Raw genomic sequence first — 23,001 nt, forward strand, 5'->3', positions numbered from 1 at the left:
GTCGAAGTCTGATACCGCTTGTCGCGTCTCATCTGATTGCGAAGTGTAATCGTTGCCAGACTGGCATGACATATTTGTTTTGTTGATCGTATTCTTCACAAATTGAGAATGTCGAAATCAGCCGAAGACGATAGCGCCTTCAGCCGAATCTACAAAAAGACTGAATTCGACCAGTTGTTGCTCAAAATCGGTGGCTGGTCCCGATTTCAGCACATTCAGTGGGTTCTGCTTTTCCTCGCAGCCGTTCCACAGGCATGGTACACTTACGCTCCAGCTTTTGCCGCCGCTAAACCAAAAGAAGGTCAACTTTACTGCGTTGAAAACCCGGAGATAGAAGGAAAGACGTTTTGTGCAGCATGGCAAAATGGGACATGCCAAGAAGCCGGCTATCGCGTGCCTTACTCCTCCATCGTCACTGAGGTATGTGATGCAGTGTTAATCACGCACACCTTATGACTATATATATCTCCCATTCGATATGCACTTCAATATGTTGCTCGAGAATGAAGAAAACTAGAGATATTCGTAGTAATTTTCTTCCATGATTTGGGTCCAGTCTCAAATACAACCGCAAAAATGAATCTCGTGAAGTCAAGGGAAACATAGATACGAGCTGTACGGGGAGCTATGTTTTGATGTTGTGCAGTTTGTTTTCCTAATCCTGAAATAAATAGGTTTATTCGTGTTTGCCCTAAATTGCAGCCTGGTTGATCATTTCAGTCTGAAAGAGGATATAAATGTAATATCTAAAAGTTGTGTCGCTGTCACAAAATTCGATTTGCACTGTCTTTCCAACCTCACCCTGGAGTATTTCGCGTGTGTGTGACGATACTTTCGATTGCGTGCCGTGTAAGAAGACTCGAGTCTACTGCACGTAAGTAAGTCTGCCGGCGGAGCCATCAAACAGTGATCCTTTCTCCGTCTACTCGGCCTCTTGAGCTCGAAGAACTGCTCGCATATCATACAGAAAAGTCTTCTGTTCAGAGGTCTTCAGAATCAACTAAAACTCAGACGGACAGAATCAGACAGCTTTTGAAATATGATCTTTGTTTACAGGAAAATTAATCGCCCTGGAGAGACATTTCGCGCGTTTGCAATTCGCTAGAGTAAATATTTACTATAATATTTTCAAAATTCCGCTCGATCATCTTTAACAAATTCAACTCAACAAAAAAAGTAATAATTGAAATATTAAGTATCTAATGCGAAACTATATGTCACAGACTTGCTAAATTCTTGCATCGGACATGCCCGCCTGGAGACCGCTAATATGTTTCGAGCCCAAGATTAAGGACCTCTTCATATGAGCCCGGTCAACCGGGCTGGCTTGGTTTCCGAGATCTTGCCTCGCCACTCTTTCCTTCGTAAGAATGTCGATGGATTCATATGAGAGGCAGGGCTGGCCCGGTTACCGAGATCTCGGTTTTTGCGACCGATATCTCGCTAACCGGGGTGAAAATTTTCTCATATGAACACTCCAGCCCGGGTAACCGGGACGAAACTTTTTAGACAAAATAGCTTCGCTTTCGCAACATAGCGGCCAAAATGGCATAATTTTTGTCTTGTATGTATTTATACTTTAGGAGTATGCGAATTAGCTTTATTAGTAAAGTTACAAGAGTTCACAAAGCTGCGACAGCCGCGAACGATACAAGTTTATGTTCCACTATTTTGGTTGTGTTTCTTGGATTTCATCCCGGTAGGCCGGGCTGGAATATCCCATATGAACAGACAACAAAATTCGTCTCGGCAACCAAGCCAGCCCGGCTGCCGGGCTCATATGAAGAGGCCCTAAGACTTCTCTTATATAGCAAAAGAAATCGATACTCCAGGAGGACATCGGGTGAAAAATTCGAGACGAACAGACCAGTAAAATGTACCAAAATTTTACGAGACGTGAGAATTTTCATCACGTCTTTAAGGTGGTATGGTACCCTAAAATATGGCGATGTTCATGAAAAATTCAATTTCTTGGAAATACAAGACTTAAGACCCTTGAGGACTGGTCAAAAACATTTTGAAACGATCTTGCCGAATTTCCTACCAGATGAGTGTGAAATTTAAGGAAAGTACACAGTGGTATAAGTTTTTTCACGTGGCAACGGCCATAGCAACGACTGTTTACTATAAGAACGTGACCAAAAATATAGATTATTTTTAACTTATATGAACGAAACTATTTAGAAAAAACTTTTAAGACATGCACAACTCGATTGGTATAATTATTTGTGAAAAGCTTTGCCTCGAATTGCCATCACAGGCTCATTCATTTCCCTTATGACAAGGAATATTTCCCACAACTGCGGTAACTTTTTACAAAATAGAACAACCATTGCACCCCCTCCCCCGAGATCCAATCTGCACCCCCCCCCCCCCCACTATTTGTGGCTCGTTAAACGCTTAATACTTCGTGTAAGAAACTTAAAGTGCATTTTTCTCAAAAGTTTACTTTTATACCGACTGACTTCGCGCCAACATTTCTACTTTGCAAGGTTTTTAAGTAGAATTTCTGAAACTTGGGCTCATCAAAGACCAATAGTGTCGTGATAATATAAACCAAAAAAATCGTAACATTTTAAGGTCTGTCACGTGACATGAGATGATTTGTCCACTGGGTGTTGTAAAAAATAAGGTTATTTCCAAATAAAGCTGTAAAAAGCACTGAAAATAAGAGTTAACTGTCAAAACTTAGGTTCATATCACAGAACGAAACAGAAACTTACATGATATGCTTATTTGACAGTCAATTCTTGTTTTGTAAAAGAGCAGGAAGTGTTGGCGTCAATACTATAAAACACTCTTCAAAAGGCTGTGGCTGGTTTCCATAGCAACCATTTTGAGTAAAACTCTAGAAATTTAATTTCTCTTCTTGAGTGCAATAGCACACAATTGATCTTTCTTCACCATATTTAAACAAACTTTTTGGTCCATATTGAGGGTACCATACCACCTTAATATTCTTTAACAAACGCGTGACTGTTAGTCTTATAGTTTTTTGTTTTTTTTCAGTGGAACATTTTATGCGATGATGCCAAGAAATATGTGCCACTTACAAAGACCATATTCTACGCGGGCAAGCTGTTCGGTGCGTACTTTTTTGGTTGGGTGTCTGACAGGTTTGGACGCCGAGTGACCCTTCTGATCACCATGCTGGTTCAGTTTATTGCCTCCCTGATTGAAAGTTTCTCAGTGAACTTCGTTATGTATGTCGTCCTGAGAGTTCCCCTCGGAATTTGCAGTGGAGGTGAGTTAAGCGATTAAAAACGGCAGAAATGACAAGAGAATTCGAAATATTTCACCAAAAAAACGATATTGCGCTCGTTACTTCGCGATGTTTTTTGGGTGAAAGTTAGCGTGGAATTCTCTCGTCATGGCATGAAAATTATCTCTTATCCGCGTGGCCTGCGTGTCCTGCTTGTCGTTCATTTTTATTTTTGTTTTACTTTCTTTGCTCCTTTCGGTAGGATGTCTTATAGCGGGCTTTCTCCTAATGACCGAGATGGCCACACCTCGATGGCGACGTTGGGCGAACTGTTTATCCCAAGTGGCTTATGGGGTTGGGATTGCTGTGCAAGCGTTGATTGCGTACTTTGTCAGGGACTGGAAAACCTTCAGCTTGTTGATCACGCTGCTTAACTTGCCTTTTATTGCTTACTACTGGTAAGGGTGAGGCATTCTTCTAAACGTGTGTTCGTGGAATATCTATCTGAATTTTTAGCGGTAAGAACATAAGAACCACTCACTGCCAGCAGAACATGGTTATTGAAAAGGTGTTGTCAGTGGTTATATGTATTAAATTTCGCAATAAGTGCGCAAACGATACATTACTTACGAAAAATTTTCGGACGTTTTATTTGGGACGTTTAGTTTTTGGACACTTTTTATCGCATTTCGGACAAATTTCGGACAAAAATTTCGGTCACAAGAGTTTGCTCCATTAAGGAAACTCAGAGCTTTTGAGCTAATTAAGAGTCTAGATTCTGGGATAACTGTTCTTCAAAGACACTGCTAAACTCGATTTAACTTGTGTTTTGTTTCGTGTTTTTTTTCCTAGGCTGATTTCAGAGTCTCCTCGCTGGCTTTCCGCCAGAGGCAGAGTCAAAGAAGCAGAAGAAATCTTGCGGAAAATGGCGAGGCAGAATGGGTACGAGTACCCCGAGGGAGCCATAGAGACGATGCAAACAGATGGAAAAGAGGAAGAGAAAACCAAGACTTACCACTTGTGGCATTTGTTTAGCACCAAATACTTGATAAGAATCACTCTTATCGAAGCGTGGTCTTGGTAAGTTAACTGGTTGAGGAGGGGGAGGGAGGGTACAGACTGTCTGTCTGACCGACCGACCGACCGACCGACCGACTGACTGACTGACTGACTGACTGATTGACTGACAGGAGACTTGGACTGACATGAAGGTAATCTCAAACCCAGACCTCCCACGGCTACATACGAGATTAACCTGACTGATTACAGAGTAAGAAATAACTCGTTCTTGTTTCGTTCAGGTGTGTGACCAGCATGGTGTACTACGGGCTCAGCTTCAACTCGGGAAATTTGGCGGGAGATTTTTACTTGAACTTTGCTGCTTCCGGATTGGTGGAAATTCCCGCGTACCTACTCGCAACCTACTTAGTCGAGAGGTGAGAGTGAGAGCAAAAACCAGTTAAAACTGAAATTATTTCTTTTACGTCAACTACACTAGTGTAGCACACGACAGACCAATATACATGACGTAGGGAGTGTCTAAACTTCGTGTCCACGACAACTTTCCCACGACAGCTTACCCGCGACCCGTATCCCGCGACAATTATACGCGGCCGACGAAAATTAGACTCTCCCTCGATCTAATATATCATGACTTAGGAATCTTATCTTTTTCGAATATTTGTTTAAGTCCTAACGTGAGAATTCAAGCACTTCTTATCACTTCCGGATAACAGTGATCAGAGGCCGTTATTTTTGCACGATAATTAACCTCTGAAAGTTTGTTAAAATTCCTAAGTAATCTGTTTCTATTTCTCATTTGCAGAGTGAATCGTCGTTTTCCACTTATGGCATATTACATTATTGGAGGAATCGCTCTTATCTGTGTTTTCTTGATACAAGTTTCTGGTAATTAGAAAATAGAAATACAAGCGTTGTCTTGATTTTTGCTGAAAAAAATAATTAACGTCAAATTTCTTTCAAATGTTTTCAGGGAAGGAAAATGATCTGACCTCCCTCGTCATTGCACTGGCCTTGATCGGCAAGTTCACCATCTCTGCAGCGTATTACCAAATATATATCCACACGGCTGAGCTGTATCCAACAGTGATGAGGTAAATAACGTGTACGTAGGTCTAGATAACTACTAAATGTCCTCGTATAAGAATATCTCTTCTGCGGAGAGACTGTTTCCATAGCTATTTTTGGTAATTTTTGAGGAAATTTAAAATATCGAAGGCTAGACTGCGAGCATTTCTCTCTTGCTCGATCCGCGTGGAAGAAAACTTGCTGAGTGCAGTATCGCTTTTCTTTTGTCTTCCAACACCCGCCATTTCCGAGTTGCCTCAGTTTTGCCTCGGTGTCAAAACAAGTCTTTGTGCGAAACTATTTATCTGAAAATGTGTTTTAAAAAAAAATCAAACTTATTTTCAGATGAAAGGTTTTGCACGAGGGTTCGTTTTGAAATGGAGGCATAAGGTAACTCGGAAATGGCCATGATAATTATAAAGTTCTGTTTATTTTTATCACTGGGAATCAGACTAGCGGTGAAGTAAACCTATAAGGTGACATTAAAATAATTAGGGTATTGTTCGCTTTTCTTCGTTAATTTCTGTTGTACAGAACAATTGGAGTGGGATTTTCCTCTCTGTGTGCAAGAATTGGAGGAATGGCTGCCCCATACATAGTGGTAAGGAAAAAAATGCTACACATCTTAGATCGGAATAGAGCAATCCACATAAAATCAGGTCTTTAGAAAGTACGTCCTACCTTGGCAACTTTCATCGTCCTTTCTGCAAACCTAATTTTATTCCATGAAGGCTTGGACAGTTAATTTGAAAAATGCTTGAAAATGAATTCTGGAACTGACACTTTTCAGGTTTCAACTTGCTTTCGGAAGTGAGACCTCGACAAACATTTCTTCTCGTTTTTAACTATCATCCTTATATTTGCAGCTGAAGTAATAAGTGTTTGATTCTCGTTACTGGAGACGCTTGTAAGTTCATATAAAGCCCTCTTTCAAAATCGGACACACCCAGGTCCGACATGGCAATTATTAACCGGTTATCATTGGTTATTTCCTCTTTACAGGACAGTACACCACTGGTAGTTCCTCCAATCGTTTTTGGTGCCACGTCACTTTCAGCCGGACTCATCGCCATCATGCTGCCCGAGACACAAGGAAAACCTCTTCCGGATTTTATTAACAAAGAAACTTCTGAGCAAGAAGAAGAATTGGTTATTGTGGAAGATAAGAACGAAGTCGCTGGCTACACGTCTGCTGTTTAGAGTGGTAGAAAGATATACACAGTTTTCAATAGCGAACAACAGGGACTGCTAGAACTGAGTAGCAGAACTCAGGCAATTTAGCTTTGTCGTGAAAAGCCTTTGACCCAGGCCTTATGTAGTGGAACGCCGCCTTACTGCCATCCTGTTAATACGGTCACTTTATTCTGTTTCGCTCAGTCAGTCATTTTCTTATTTAAAGAACCTCTTTTATATGACCTATATGGCTGCGCGCCAAAAATCGCTAGTTTTGGAAGGCCTTCAATTTGACTCGTTTACTTAAGCGCTGTGCGAAACGCCTGAAGATCAGTTGGGAGAATTTGCTTCCTCCACCGTCGGGATGGAGGAATTATTAGCTCTTGCCGCCGTTAAGAAAATAGAACTAGCTCAGTTTAGTTAGCAGAACTAACGAGAGAAATGCTGCAAGCCTAACAACTTGCTTTCGCTGTCATTAAGATTTCGCTTAATTTAGAAAACGGCTGTACGTTTTGATGTTTCATTGAGCATGTTCATAGGTCCAAATAGATTTATGTGATGCATCAAGAAGTTATAAAACGGAATAAAAGTATAAGGTATATAATGTGGTAATATATTAAAGGTTCATCTTATTCTAGTTGACTTTGTTCGGTCCGTGAGGAAGGTCTTTGAACAATACCTCCATTGAGCTTTGGCGAACGTTTGGAGAAATATTTCAAGGCTGACCAGCCACAGAACAGATAGTAAGATTTTCCTTAATTTTGTTGTATTCGTCTCGATCGTCCGTTTTCAGAAGATCTTGTGGCTGAGTTGCAGCCCAGGTGTGGCTGTAAAGGCCAATTCTAAATCAGGCTCTGCACGTCGCAGTTGTCACAGGAAAAAGTCGCGCCTGGCTCTGAGGACAGAGAAATCTGCTCTCTGCCACCTGCGCTCACTCCTCTCGTCCCATTGCTGTTCTGTCAACTCCTCGTTCCTCTAGACGCACACTTTCACGGTCCTTCTCCAGTCACTGCGGTCTTCAGCCACTTCCTCCCAGCTTGCTAGACCGATGTTCCCTGCCCTCCGGGTCTTGTTTACAGACGTCCTTATAGCGTAGGACGGTAGGATGATCAAATCTTAACCAAATTGATCACATCAAAACCATGTTGAAGTTTGAACTCCCTTCAAATCCCAGTCTTCCATATTTAACGAATACCCCATTTCCTTCCCGCGTCGAGCTCCACCCTTATTTTTCGGCCTATGCGTTTTCCTTGTTGTTACCCAACCTTCCCATACTACCCGAACGATCGCATCCTGCAACCAGAGTATCTCGAGTCACGCGGCAGGTCCGAGCACTGGTCAGATGTTAGGATTTACTCTCCAGTCTATAGTTTTTCTTTTTTTCGATGCAGGGTTAGTGAGTTGATGAGCGCGCGAAAGTGAGCAAAAACTACCCCCTCCAACTCTTGTTAAATCGCTTTATATGGCTCCGCAGCCTAAACGAAGCACTCCTGCCACCTCCGCAAAAGGGTGAAAAAAATCGATTTCCAAGATAATGTTTTGTTTCCACAGGTTGAAATCGGTATATTTGAATCCGTGAACTAACAGTGCTGGAGCTTGTTCATATGTTGAAATTTCTAATTCGAAGGTTTGCCCTTTGATCCGATTCCGGCATTACACCGAGTTCTGGAGTTTGAAAAATGGGACATTGATCAATTTTTTTTCCATTGGTTTTATCACGGTAATTCATGACATTATTGTCTTGGTTCCGTCCCTAAAACGTGACACATGTCTTGATTTCTTCGAATGTCCTTCGCTGAGTTAAAATCAAATCTAAAATCTGATGTAATCCAATTGTTTTCCTGCTATCTCTCTCTCTCCATCCCGGCACGCTGACTGTGCTGAAGATCGATCCATTGTGTAACATAAAACCATGTTTTTCGTACCAATTCACTTTGATGACTTTGATAAATTCGCTCCACACACGTCCTTTATCGCAACCTGTTCGCACAACGGCAATCGCTCGCGCAAAGCATATCTTAACCATGTTCGGTTAAGCATATCTAAGTGAGGTCTCGAGGATATGTAAGTACATTTTTCAGATATCGAGTCTTGAGTAAACAGCTGACAATACCGTCTGATCTCTCTTAGCAAAAGCTACTGAATGCAAATTTTTTTTCTCTAGTGGGTGTGTGAAAAGGCGATACAGAGAGGGCATTACAAAAGTATTTGCATAACGTCATACTTAAGTGCCCCTCCCAGACGCCCTCTTTTACCTCCCACCATCTCCGCAAAAAACATGGATCAACAATTACAACTAGAGCTCACTTAATGTTAAGACATTTAGGAAGCTTAAGCTTTAAATCAATTATTTTTGTCCAGATAATGAATTTTCCTTTGATCATTTTATAACTGAGAGAGGATAAAACATCGTTTAAATTAAAAAAAACAAAACAAAAAAAACACAAGGATCAAATTCTTTTACACCTTGTTTCCGCTAACTTCCGGTATATCTGAAATTTTCGATGATTTCTTCCGATAGATTGATACGATCAGCCTATTCCGTACTCCTGCTATATCCTGAACTCGAAAAATCGGCTCCAATATTACTCAACCATGAAATTTAATGGTGAAAATTGCCCTCTGCCGTATTTGAACCCTTTGGTTGCCTAAGGGCAGTAACGACCCAGTAACGGTTGTCACGTCAAAAGGTCTATACAAACGCAGGAAATATTCTGCTTCTCTAAGGCAAGGCGACGAATGAAAATTCTACCATTTAGCACGTGTGTTGAGGCAATTATGGAGTAAATTATGGGAATTATTTATTTTATTTAGAGCGTTTATTTGGCGAACAGAAATGATAGCATTTCCGCTTTTCATGCATTTCGGAAGTGGTGGCTCAGAATTGAATACCTATTGTTTTCTTGACCAATGAGAATCGTTTATTTGCTCAAGTACCAAGGTCCCGGATAACAACAGGAAACGGCTCCGAAATTAAAACTCTCCGATATTGATCGAAATGCTCTAAATCTGATCCAATTTTTCCGCCAGTTTGGGCTTGTTTGAAGAGACATGGCTAAAGTAGACGAATCTGACAGACCTTCTGTTCGTCAAGGTAAGATCTTGTGGTAAGATCCGTAAAAATCGCGGCTAAACAAGTTCTATAAAATCGACATGCCTTTGGTTGATCGTTTGACTGTAGTTCTACATAGTCAGGTTCAAAATTTCATTTCAACACAGTTGAGAAACGTGTATCCAAGTTGAAGAATTATAACGTGGTTCAATTGATAGTCGTTACGGGTCGCATGTCATTATATTTTTAATGATTTAAACCTGTGACCTGTACAGCTACAATTGTATGAATCGAAAAAATATTGTGTGCATGATAAGTTTCATGGTCTTTTCGAGAGACCTGCCACAGGTTTCCGATCTCTCGGAATTATTTTTTTTTTCATCGGCGTATTAGACAGAATAGATATTTGTACGTGCTCCCTTTGTTTCTATACTTTACCTGCTTTCGCTGTCATATCATGAATATTGAAGTTTCGATCATTACAGACGATGGATAAATAAAGCTTTCGTGTAAGCCTTGAATCACAGCTGTAATTTCTGGTGTTGGAGGTGGCGAAGAGTTTTTAACGTTATGGTGTTCAAATATCCTACATCATGTAACGAATATTGAGTGGCTCTTCGAAGTTAGAAGTGTGTCACTGCTTTGAAACGCGTTTATATTTTTTTTCGTAAAAAGAACAGACAGGCCAAGAATCAAATGAAATGTCAACAGCCGCCATTTTGTCGAGTGTTTCTCACCCATGCAGTTATGGTTTTCAATTTGGAATACATTAGGTCGCTTCAGTCACAGCGTTTAATTCGCCTTTGTTTTTAACTATGGCTCCATAAGGAACTTTTAAACACAAATAAGCGAACTTAAATGGGCGGGGGGATCAGAAGATGCGAAAATAAGAGAACTGAACTTGATAGTCAGAGTAATTTCTGCTGCGGTTGAAAATGATCCTACACGAAAACATCATTTAAAAGTTTTCCGCCCGCTTAGCTAGCTTATACTCTACTAAGTTAATCTTAGTTTATGATATGTTGGCATCTGTTGTAGTACTAAAAAATATTGGAATCCGTATTTCTTCTTCTGATCACGAGCTCCTCTTGTGAAATACATGTTGAGATAAAAATATTTTGCTGAAGAATTTCGTTGAAAATTAAGTAATTTAATAGGCTCTTCGTTTATGAGTTTATAAAGTAAATATGGACGATTAAGTTAAATCAAATAACTGACACTTCCTTAGTCGATTTGCACTAACAAAATATTTTAGTGTAATGAAACTTGTTGACCAACTTTTTCAACAAGTTCACTTAATTTTTAAAATGAAAATTTTGAAAATGTTTACATGTAAGCTAACTGTGAGAATATTGCATACAATTTGCAGTTTGATTTTCGTAAGTCTAGAAAATACTTGTCAATGTTACAGTCATTTTTTTAAAGGGAAAATTGCTGAGTTTGTTTTTGAATATCTCTTTGTTCAGTTTGGTAATTTATTCATGTGTTAAAGGCCTAGGCAAAAATTACCATTGTGTGTATGAGGTCAGCTGAAGAAATCAATGCAATTAAAATTATATTGCAAATTTAGTGCAAAATTTATTCTCAGTGTGAGGTCACCCTACTGTGCTTGGCTAAACAAAAAGCTATTTGTTATGTCAGGCCAGGCTTAAAAGTAATGTGATATGAAATTATTTTATTCCAATGATTTCCTTATGGTAATCCTTGTTTCAAACAGCTGATCTCAATAGATACTAGAATGATTCATCTTTGATGTGTGCATTTTGTAAGTTTTGTTATTTGATTGTTTCCACTTTGTCAAAACAAGGTTTTAAAGAAAGACAATAAAAGAATAAATAGTCTTATTGCCGGGGAAAAAAAAACATCTTACAGTTGTAAAACGTTGCATTGTTTTAAAACACAAAGCGTTTTCTAGTGGTTTTGATGTTGTTTTTATTTGGGCACACTAAGAAAATGACAACATTTGGCCAGAATTATATGTTATTGCTTTGTGTTGCCCAAATCAAATGTTAGTCATGAATGACAGACATTTGATGATAAAGAATCCTTGTGTAGACTGTGATTGTGATGGCTGTGGTAAGTCAATATTCATTTATGTAATGTCATTAATTTTGAGGTAATTAAGGTTCTGTGGGAATTTTAGATTTCCAGTGGAGCATGCGTACTTTGGCAGCTTGTCATCTGTAAATGCATCTGTCAGGCTTTTAAAATCGATAATCCCTCTTAGGTCTCATAACAAACCTTGATAACTACAGACTACACTTTAACCTGTAAATTTGTAGTACCTTTTAGTGGCAGATAATTCATGGTAGGCCACATATAATTGCCTTCCCTTTCACTCCTTAAATGCTAACCAGAAGCAAACAGCAGTAATTAAATGTTAACTGGAAGCAAACAGTAGTAAATAAATGCCAACTGCAATTAAACACAATATTTAAATGCTAACTGCAAGCAAACGGCAGTAAATAGAAGCAAACTGCAGGGAGACTATATGGGTGGCCTAGCATGAATTATATCCCCTTTTAGTACAGTTTTTGCAGCTACTGCTGGTATTGGAACTTGTGATCAATAAAGAACATTCAAGAGTACCGTAAACTGCCACTTATAAGCCCCTCCAGTTATAAGCCCCTCCGGTTATAAGCCCCTCTGGTTGTAAGCCCCTCTGGTTGTAAGCCCCTCTGGTTATAAGCCCCTCTGGTTATAAACCCCTCTGGTTATAAGCCCCTCCGGTTATAAGTCCCACCGCTTATAGGCCCATCTACCTGTAAAGCAGGTAATATATCTGAATATAAGTCCCCCTCTAGCCTTCCTTGTTTTGATTTGTTTTGTTATGATGTTTTAAAGCTGAATTACCCGTAAATGAAAAAGCTACATGTATAATTGTGATCAGCATGTGCAGCCTTAGCTCATTTCAAAACATCTAAAAGCCCTTACAAAGTTGTATAGACCCTATATCCATAAATGGCTGCCAATTATAAATTCTTTTGTAAGTATTAAATTTAGCCTGACTAACCTTGTTTTTGAGTTGATAATTCAAAAGAATTTTTACTTCCAAACGAGTTTAGTGAGGCTTATTTAAATGCATACAAAATAAGTTTATGAAAAGAGTCTATAAGTCCAGGGCTTATTAGCAGCGGCTTGCAGTATTGAATTGTAGCTTGATCTTAGTCTGTGAATCAAAAGATCAGCAGTCCTACTTTTGGTATTATATTTAGTTTACATTTACTTGCTACAATGTTGTGAAGCCTCTTTTTTATTACAGAAGATTAATTTTCATGAATTAAAGACAGCATCTCATGAAATGTTTGTCCTACCAGAAAGGAACATGATCAAACCTTCACTTTGCTATACTACATTGTCTCATTTATGACGTTCCCCATTCAGAGACTTGACTGCCATAGTGCACTTTTCAACCACGTGCGCACAGACAGTTGCATCAAATTTATCATAATGCTAGATATGGGAGTGGCCTTAATTGCGATGGGCTAGCATCCCATCAGGTTGGAAACAGAAATTATACTCCTAGTTGCTTTATGCTGGAGAAACAAGAGATTCTTGTCCTGATGTGCCTGTGCAAGACTCAGAAACAGACTAAATTAATCCTTACCATATTGGAGGCAGTGTGGCTGAGTGGTTTAGGACTCTGGTGTTGTAATCTGGAGGTTCTGGGTTCAAGGCCTCCACCCTGCCTCTAGTGGGATTTGTTTCTCAGTTGTCCCAAGTTCAAATCCTCGCTCACGCTTTGTAAATAGCCAACTGGTCTGCCTCCTGCCAGTTGGGATTTTTAACTACATATGTTACATTATTTTATTTGAAGTATTTGTTTCCTCTGTTCCAGTGGCATGCCTGTAAACTAGCTAAGCTTAGTGCTTGTATAGCTAAGTGCATGATTTACATGTACATTTTTGCATTACATATCTTACATTGCTGCTTGGAAGGTTAGTTCAGGGGTCACCGGCAAACTAATTCCGAAGCCTTCTGCAAATTCAACTTTATTCATTATATTTATATTATAAGTTGTCAGTAGCTTAGTTTCAGTCAATTTGTTTTTGTTTTCCAGTCTGTCAGGACTTCAGGGTGCGTGAAGATGGAGCACTGGCACAGCGATTGCAAGATGAAGAATGTAATGTTGATAAGCATTAATTATATGACTTTACCTCTTAAGTATATATTTTGTTATTGGTAGCAAATAAGTAAATTATTATTTGTCTTTTGTTTGAAGCCGATATAGACACATGCTCTAATTGGCTAATTCTAGGGCATTATTCCCCTGTAATACCTTCAGTCTGATTATGGGCCTGCAAAAACAAAGCAAAAAGCCATATAATAAAGAACTTATTAACCTCGAATGTTTGGGTCTTTAGAGGTAATCTCAAACCTTGATCGATAGCAGTCTGAGATTTTCCTGTAAAGACCCCACTCTCAGTTAATAGGTAGTTAGTTATTATGGAGACATTAGCCTATTGGTGTGTGCATAGTATCCTGGACATTTTATATTCAGGGTTTTTTTTTTCTCTATCCTTTTGCATACGAGTGCTTGTACTGTATTACTGATATTATTTTTCTGTCTTGCAGTTGGGCACCATTACATTAGAAACCGCAATGAAAGAAAAACAGTACGTGAGGATGTCAAGGCTGCCAAGATAACATACTTGGAAGAAGTCAAAAATGCTCAGCTCCTTCCTGATGAAGATGTCCAAAACATGTAAATATTGCTTTCTGCTTATTTTCATATCAAGTTATGTTGTAACTATTATATGGGAAACTGTCCCCAATTAAAAAGGAGAAATCTTATTGAGCAGTCTTAATTTTGCAAAATTGGCTGCCCGGGAATTACTTTCTGCAAATTGTTTAATTTATTATATGACTGAGAAAATCACTTCATTGTCATTGGCTGAGAGCAGGCCAATTTATCGTAAATTCTTAATTTGCACTGCAGTCCAAATTAATGTGCGAGTGTTCACAATTTTCTCAGTCATGTAATAAATGAGTAATATCCTAAAGGCATGTGCAATTTTGAGAGAAGTTTCAAATGTCACTCCTGAAGGGTAGTGTAAGTCCTTTAACTGTATTCACATTTATGCAATTACCTAATACATGTATATACACTGCACAGAACCTTTGGGTGAGGTTTTCTGTTTATATTGTTTGTTTTTCTGTTTTGAGTTTGAATGATCTCTAACTACACAAAACACAAGCACTAAAAAAACATTTTAATTACAGTGTATTACAATAAAACTTAATACTTTGGTCAACTTTTAATCCTGGGTTGTCATTAATCGGCTTTTGAACAACCTGGCCCAGAGTTTCAGAACAGCCATAACTTACATGTACAATCAATTCTAAATACTCAGTCAGAGCTACCATGTTCAATATGTATTGGAGAATATTGGCTGGCACATGTAAATTTTATTTTTTTTAAACATGAGATTCTTGCTTTGCATGTGTAAATTTGACCTCACTGGCTCCGCTCAGTGCATGAACTTGCCAAGAAATAACAAGACCACTCTTTCCCCAATACAGATCAAACAAACTAGTTCAATAACATACAGTAATTAAAGATACATTACATCTTATTGTTAAGCACTTAAGGATTTGACGTTGAACAGAATATCTTCGATTTAGATTTATCCCCTAAATTGGCCATACTAATTTGCAAATGCTTACCAGTAGTTGAACATTGTGTCAAATGGATATTTGCTGTTGCCTGAAGCTCTGGTATTGGACTTTGTGTAAATAACAGACACATTTGAATGCACACATGTCTACAGTAACAGTTCCTTTCCAAAGAAGATGTGAAACATGATACATGTAGTGAAAGATTAGAGTACAAACCTGCAACAATCAAAATTGAATTGCAAGTTTCTTGCCAAATGACTGTGCCATGCATGTTTAAATTATATTTTGTTTTTCTTACAAGTAATATTGCATGTATTAAGTGCTAGCCAACAATATCTTGTATAATTTATTAATAAAATTTATTCTGCATAAGCAAAACTGAAAGATTATTAATCCAACATTGTATGAAGCCAATTCAGCATGCTTCAGTTGTTTAATATACATTTAACTTCTTTGTAAAAAAAAATATAATGAATCTACAAACCAGTTCATTTTGTAGGCTAAAAATTTAGCAGCACATTCTTTTCCTAAAGCCAATACTGCCCAGTATAACAGCTGTTTGTTTTTGTCATCCATTAGCATGAAATATCAAGATTGCATGACTCACAAGAAATCATTAATATCACAGTCATGCAATAATCACAGTTGAATTCTAATTAATTTTTATAATAGGGAACAGCCAGAGCAATGGCTAACCAGAGACCTCCAGCAAAAGTTACAACAAGAAGTGAGTATGAAACATGCTTTTTTTTGTTATAATTTACATGAAAACTCGACCAAAAGTAGTATTTTAATGATACGTTTCAAAGCATTTGTACTTAATTTCTTTAATTTATTCAATAAAAGCTGAAATGTTCCTTGGGGATAGAAACTATCCCTCAGCCTTGGGGTGAAAGGAATTTCCTTTCTAACTAGCAGCATTTCATTCTGACAGTGGCTCAATAAACATTGTTATTTTGTATAGTAATGCTATGTACATATGAGGATATTTTACATGTATCTTCGCAGCTCATGACTTCAGTTAAGTTTTAGGTAATGCTGCATGAATTTTTCTTCAGGAAATTAACCTTGAAAGGAGAAAACGGGATGAAGAAACAAGGGACGAGGTTGGTGGAAATTTTAGCTTTTATGCCTCCTTATATATCCTAGGCTGAAATTATTATTAAAAACTAAAATGGATCATTTACCGAACGGTGTTGGTGATATTTTTTTTTTCAGATGTTCAGGCTTTCATGCCAAACAGAAATTGGTCATTAAAAGCAAATTTTATCATTCATGTAGCAGCAATACTAAATACTTTTTGGCCACAGCTTTGCCATTGTCTTACACTGCAATTTTTGGATAATTTCATACCTATGTCTTGTTTGCTTGCTGGCTTGATCGATTGGGTTTAATCCATCAACTGATTGATTCCCTTAACTTGGCACTCCTGTGCTTGCTTGTAACTCACTCACTTGATATAACAAGACATGCTCTAGAGTATAGCTGATTACATAGTGGGGAGATCTTTTTTTTACTTTTTAATTTTTCCCTATCTTGTGGTGAACAATGTTGTAAGACAGAAGGGTATCTAGAGGATTCCCTTATCGAAATGTTTCTTTCAATATCTTGTTGCAAGCTACGCAATTAATGGTAGTTGCATGAGGGCAGTTCCCAGGCAGTATTTAATTTATATAAATAGCAAAATAGGAGCTTTAACAGTAATTTTTTCTTCCTTAGGAAATTGCCCGGAAGCTACAAGAGAAAGAAGCAATGAAGCTGGAGCGGGCAAGGCAGAAAAGAATAGAGCGACAACTAAGAGAGGAAAGAGAGCAGAAAATGCTTCAAGAAGCTATTTCAGGGCTACATGAACACACTGAAAATCATGTGAATCACCATGAGCAAGCTGAAATGCAAAGAGGTGTGATTCATTGACAATATTCCAAGCATTGATTAATCCCTTCAGATTTCAGTTTTATCTTGCATTTTTAACCAAAAAAATAAAACCATTAAGTAAAAGAATGCAAAATGCTTGGGGAAAATGCGGTTGATTTCTCAGTCTGTAACAAAAATGGACTTTTTACAGCTGTTGAATTGCTGGTTAGGATTACAGTCGGTTGGGGGCAGTATATGAGGAAATTAATCTAGATCCTAACGAAAGCATCTTTGTCAAGGTTCTTACATGACAGAACAATTTGCATTTATCTTAGAAGTGACATTAATTAAGAAATAGAAAACAAACACGTTCCGAAAGTTTGGGAGAGCAACAAACCCTGTAGGAACCTGTGCCGACAGCGGAATGTTTCTGTAATTCGATAGAAACACAGAGAAATGTTTTCCATCTCTTTCATAAAATTCTGTGATTAAAAAAAACACTTTTTTTTTTTGATCATCAAAACGTAAATTCTCTTTGTTCGTACCACTGTTACGTCAACAGCTTGTGCTTGTACTGTGTCTCTATCAAGGTTTAGTATAAATCTACTAGTGTTCCATCACAAATGGCATTCTCTGGTTGGCTACGCTACTCACTATCTGTTCTGTGATAGATAGTGAGTAGCGTAGCAGCGTGCACTTGGGGCCGCTTCTTTGTGTTTTCGAAGGGTCGTTGAAGAAGATTTAGATTAAGTTTTTGAACGACTAGTAGATTTATACTAAAACAATTAGATTATTCACTCTTGATTTCTATGTGTGATAGTTGACTGGGGCTGTGCCCTCGTCAACTATCACGCGATAGAAATCTCGAGCTCAAAACCTAATTGTTTAATGGAAATAACACGCGAAATGCGGTGATAAACATGGCAATAAAACGCATGTTAAAAACAAAGCTCATTTACTTGACTTTTACTTGAAACTTGTTTTTAACATGCGTTTTATTGCCATGTTTATCACCGCAGTTTGCTTGTTATTTCTTATTAAGCTACGATGGCCAAATAAAAAGAGTATTTACGACATTGTTTAATAGAAACACAATATTATAAACCAATCAGCGTGCGTGTTTTCTTTGGGCTATTTTCTAATGTCTCATGGTGTTTCGTAACCTGTAAATACCTAATTCATTGCAGCACCTGCTCCAGTAAGCTCTAGAAATGGCCGAGCTTCTCCAGATAGAGAGGACACTAAGCCTCGTCACAGTCATGCAAGCAGGAGTAACAGTGGCAGCAGGGAGCCGGAAAACAGGTTCAACTTAGGTGAAGGAGCTGTGGTTCAACTACCACCCAGGGAACCCAAGGAGCCCAAGGAACCCAGGGAACTCAGGGAGGGAGGAAGATTGGAGTGCGATAGGATCATCATGGCTGATGGAACAGCAATTGACTTGTTTGATGAAAATGATGATAAAGGTGTACGCGAGAAGGCACATAAGAGATCACGTGAGAGACAAGATGAGGTAGGACTGCTAGCAAGTATAATAATAATTGTAACCTGTATTGTACTCATAGGAAACATGGTGGCGTATTAATGCAGGAGTGGTTGGTGCATTGGACTCACATATGATCGGTCTGGTTGAGTCCTGGTTTGGATTGTTGTCTTGTGCCTTTTATGGGCAAGACGCGTTGCACCATTCTCCACCCTAGAATGTTAAATTGTAATTTAGTGTAGGACTTTTCATCTAAAAAGGGAAATATTGTTCTTAGTTACGATATTAAATATGCTTTTTCTTCAACAGGAATTTGCAAGGAAGTTACAAGAGGAAGAGAACAAGGTACAAATCTGTGTTTGAAATGTTCCGTGTACTTGTTATTAGAATATTAAGCTGTTGTTTTGCTCCAAACTTAATACAAAGTTACTCCGTATGTGTTACTCTCACAGTGATATCCTGATTTTCTGTGTAATAATTTTGTAATTTCTGAAGCAAACTAACTTCCCACATCAATTCTTGTGTCTTTTCACCTTTCTTTCTTTCTACTGCGTGTTGCTTCATTTAGCAAAATCTTTTCCATCATTATAAATTGTTCCTCAAATTTTGTCAATTTTTCTCTGTTAGTTGTTAGAACAGGATCGTCAGGCTGAGCATGACAGAAAGATAGCCTTGGAATATCAGGACAGGGTATGTAACACAATGTACTACATGCTCAATGAAAAAACCCTAGCTCAAATGAACTTCCCCAGTTTTGTTAAATAATGTGCAAATTGGTTCCGAATTCATCCATGACCATTTTGATGAACAGTTCCTATGGAAACTTCTCTAAGAATAACTTACAACTTTCGTGGTCGTTTTTTTTTTTTTTACATATTTGTAGGAATTTGCAAAGGAGTTGCAGAGGAGAGAGTACATCAGATTACAAAAGCTCAAGAGAGAGAGACAGTTAAGACGAGCGCAGACAGTTCCCGCTGAAAGTACCTCTGGAAGTACCGGAAAGCTGCAGGTAAGCTTGTACCTTGAGTAAAACACGTGTTTAGAGATGACGCCTGGAACTTTTGTCTCGCTAGAGGCGTCTGGGTGGGAGAGAACATTACACGTTGATGACGTAACTCTACAGAGATCTCTGAGATCTCTCTGGTTATTACTTCTGCGCGAAAATTCAGACTTGAACAGCAGCCAATCAGATTACACGGATTTCGAATCAAGCTAGCCTCCTACGCAGGCTTCTCACGCAATCTTTCCTTCCCAATGAGAGAAAGATTGCGTGACGTTCCATAAGGGGCTAGAGTCAAGGGCGGGGCGAGAAAAATCTTGTTAATTAAAATAGGCTAAGCAACATAATACCTGCAGCAACTTATTGTTAAGTCTTCCCTTTGGTTAATTCCGTTTCAGTCGCATCAGAGACTTCCCTCGTATGAGGAAGCAGTCCACAGAAACCAAATTCCCGATCTGCTGCAGGATGAGCCGTCTTTTAGAACAGAGCAGGACCAGCAAAGAGATGACTTCGCACATCGCAAATACAGCAGCCCTGAGAGGTTAGCTACCTCGCAGCACAATGGTTCATTTGAACGAGAGAAAGAAGGCCCGCACAGGCTGTCACGGACCAGTTCTAACTCTCCGACGAACATGCTCCTTGACAGAGAACAAATGCGATTGTCAGATTCTCCCAACTCCTCACCGCACTCCTCACTCGAAAGATCTGCCGAATATGTCAGGCAACACTCGCTCAGGTCATCCACAAGCTCCACGCATTCTTCGTCTCATGTCCAGGCAGTCCAGTCCCCCACCTCTCCAGATACTCGAGAAGGGGTCTGGGAACGTCTCTACGAGGAAGGAGACGAGATTCCGAATAATACGCGGCATCAGAGAGGTCTGGAACGGCGGTCCACCGTAGCCAGCTCTGAACCGTCCAGTCATGAGTTACTGAGTAACGGCCACTTCCTGAATGGGACCGACTGCAACATCGCTGAATTAATAGATCCGACCTTCGGTAGGAAGCCGCAGAACAGCAGCCCCGAAGAAAGCCCAACCCCCACCCTTACGGAGGCTGAATCGAAACCTAAGGCTGTGCCGCTGATACAACCACATCGCAGGCGCAGCTCAGATAAGAAGAAAAGGGAGAAAGAAAAGGAGTGTAAACAACAGTGAAAAAGCGTTCACGAACTGAGTCGTCACTGTAAATAGGATGTGGTTTCTGTTAAGATATCGCCCTCTTAGGGTTGCTTACCTGTGTTACTCCGCAATTAATTCGTCTTGATGACTTCCCAAAACAAATTTGCTGGAAAACGGAAAAGTGCCTTGCAGAAATTAGACAACATGACGGCCACATCAATCAAGAGATATTGAAGCTTATAATCTATCAAATATTTTCGCTTGCGCGCGATTGGTCTAAACGCGTCACGTGACTCAATATCCCCCAGCTAAAACTGGGGAACATCCGAGTGATATTCTTTCATTGTCAAAACTGCGCGTTTTGCGAAAAATATTTGACGGATGATGAACACAATAGGCTCCATTTGGCGCGAAAATATGCTCGGACAAATATCCGAGCATATTTTCGCGCCAAATGGAGGCTATTGTGACTGAGCTGCTTTTCGATTCAAAAGTGAGCGCCAAGATATGCATAGACGGGAGAAACCGTTGGAGATACCCAGTAGTTATCGTAATTTTTATTTGACTGATGTATAGTAAATTTTAGGTAAGCTTGCTTTCAAGTTATAATTTTTTTTTCAAACTCAAAGCTTAAATGTTCAATCCTTCATAATCTTTTTTATTATCGGAAGCCATTGAAGTGCTAAGAGTTCTTTTGATTGACAGGTTTGGTCATGTGAATACCAGCTGCAAAAAAGCCTTAATGCAAACAGTTGTTAAATAGATGGGTGTAAATATTAGTAAATTAACCATAATAATTGACCGGCACTTTGGATCCTAACACGGCAATTAGGGTTTTAATACTTCTGAAATAGTCTGTCATGCAATTCGTCGATTTAACAATTAAATAGCGTGTAGCGGAGAGATTTGCAAAACCAATTACTTTTTAAGTGGTCTATACATAAGTAAACATTAAGTTAGTTTCGCTGCAAATACTCCTACTATTGTTATAAGTGTTATAATACCCATCAGGAAAAATTTCTCCGAGGACATTTACCATTTTTACAACAATGGGAAAGCTAGAGTTTGTTCCAGAGACGCAAAACTTGTTTACAAGTCAGCAAACTTTTAACATTGAACGCAACTTTGTAGTAAGCTATGTCGAGAACATATTGTAACGGGTAATTTTATTTTTCAAAGAATCTCGGAGAACAAAGACACTGGATGTAAAAATATAAAATCACATGCAAAGTATCGGCTAGAAAATACTTTGTTACTGAGCAGCCAGACTGACGCCTTTCAAAGCTTTATTTAAAATTAAGGGAAATAGCAAGAGGAAAAGCCAGTCCTTCGTTTTAAAAGGACTGTGATACAGGAACTGAAGATAGAGTGTTTTCCTCGTTGCGCACTAGTTTTTATAATTACTGTTTATTCGTTTTGGAATTGAAAACTCTCTTAAGCCTTTTTCTCGTGATTTTCCCTCGCAGTCTTTCCCGCTTCCAAATACAGCTCGCTAACAGAAGTGACAAATAAGTGTTTTAATCGATTTTTAAAAGCTGAGAAGTCAGTTATGGAGTGTTAAAGAATAAAGGCCTCAAACTCAAACCTGATTTTCGATGAATTAGTATTAACGACAACTAAAATTTTGTATGCTGGTATATCATATTGGTGCGCTCCCTCTCCTCCTCTGTTTCGGGCCGCTTTGACCGTGCATGCGGCCAGCTTGGAGGCTGGGGCTTCCAGTTTCGACCTCCTCCCCCCACTAGGGGTCCCCTGCGGAGGAGAGAGGTGCGTTACTATACCCAGTGACGGTTCTTTCGCATCCCAGGTTGGAAAGTACCCTTTCTCCTCTTTTGTCGCGCATTACATTACGATGTTGCATTGTAGCTGTCTGCACATGAAGGGTGCCAACCTCGTTTCCCGGGTCTCTCCTCTTCCCGGCCCTTGGAGCGAAAAGGGGCGGGAAGAAGAGAGACCCAACGAACAAGGTTTGAACAGTGTGGTCACATGATGAAGGATCCCTTTGTGGCTGTACATCACTCCTTTAATTCTATATTTGGCATTCATTAGCTCTGGAGGTTCATTAATTAAAACCTCTTCATGCGTGCCTCGTACAAGCGTACAAGGTGTGAGCGCGACGCACCATCCGCATTAGAAAACAAGTGCCCGTTAGCACCCTTGTCCTATAATTTGGCTTTGCGCGCCATACAGAATCTGCGGTGTTAACGAGGAACTAGTAAACGCATCTAGTACGTGTAGCTCCCTCTCTATGAATATTATAGGGATCAATGGTTACTTCCGAGTTCCTTTTATCAGTTTACAACATCTCATATGAAGTGCGTTGTTCAGTCATATATTCATTTTCATGCAAATAAGGCTCATTTTAAATTACTAATGGTTTTCTTCCGGGCGCTCAGTTTGAAAGAGGCAAATGTA

General features: G+C 39.2%; 2 protein-coding genes across 2 annotated transcripts; both read left to right on the forward strand.

The window, feature by feature from the left end:
- The first annotated feature begins 38 nt into the window (after positions 1-38).
- LOC145482122 (organic cation/carnitine transporter 2-like) lies at positions 39-8,729 on the forward strand. Its single transcript, XM_081460724.1, has 9 exons — positions 39-420; positions 3,010-3,244; positions 3,465-3,660; positions 4,055-4,282; positions 4,504-4,638; positions 5,028-5,110; positions 5,196-5,316; positions 5,825-5,891; positions 6,293-8,729. The coding sequence occupies exons 1-9, from the start codon at positions 109-111 to the stop codon at positions 6,488-6,490; spliced, it is 1,575 nt and encodes a 524-aa protein (XP_081316850.1). The 5' UTR covers positions 39-108; the 3' UTR covers positions 6,491-8,729.
- Positions 8,730-9,426: 697 nt separating this feature from the next.
- LOC145482121 (uncharacterized) lies at positions 9,427-22,164 on the forward strand. Its single transcript, XM_081460723.1, has 11 exons — positions 9,427-9,557; positions 13,576-13,638; positions 14,091-14,220; positions 15,807-15,861; positions 16,193-16,240; positions 16,854-17,034; positions 18,176-18,498; positions 18,778-18,813; positions 19,096-19,158; positions 19,352-19,477; positions 19,867-22,164. The coding sequence occupies exons 1-11, from the start codon at positions 9,515-9,517 to the stop codon at positions 20,620-20,622; spliced, it is 1,824 nt and encodes a 607-aa protein (XP_081316849.1). The 5' UTR covers positions 9,427-9,514; the 3' UTR covers positions 20,623-22,164.
- The last annotated feature ends 837 nt before the right edge of the window (positions 22,165-23,001 follow it).

This window comes from Orbicella franksi, chromosome 3 (genome assembly GCF_964199315.1).
Source record: "Orbicella franksi chromosome 3, jaOrbFran1.1, whole genome shotgun sequence".
In the NCBI taxonomy this organism is placed as follows: Eukaryota; Metazoa; Cnidaria; class Anthozoa; order Scleractinia; family Merulinidae; genus Orbicella; species Orbicella franksi.

Coding starts and splice junctions, on each gene's coding strand:
- LOC145482122 (XM_081460724.1), top strand. CDS start 109: ATGTCGAAATCAGCCGAAGACGATAGCGCCTTCAGCCGAATCTACAAA. Junction 3,245..3,464: donor CCTCGGAATTTGCAGTGGAG/GTGAGTTAAGCG, acceptor TCCTTTCGGTAG/GATGTCTTATAGCGGGCTTT. Junction 4,639..5,027: donor GCAACCTACTTAGTCGAGAG/GTGAGAGTGAGA, acceptor TCTCATTTGCAG/AGTGAATCGTCGTTTTCCAC.
- LOC145482121 (XM_081460723.1), top strand. CDS start 9,515: ATGGCTAAAGTAGACGAATCTGACAGACCTTCTGTTCGTCAAG. Junction 14,221..15,806: donor GATGAAGATGTCCAAAACAT/GTAAATATTGCT, acceptor TTTTTATAATAG/GGAACAGCCAGAGCAATGGC. Junction 16,241..16,853: donor ATGAAGAAACAAGGGACGAG/GTTGGTGGAAAT, acceptor TTTCTTCCTTAG/GAAATTGCCCGGAAGCTACA.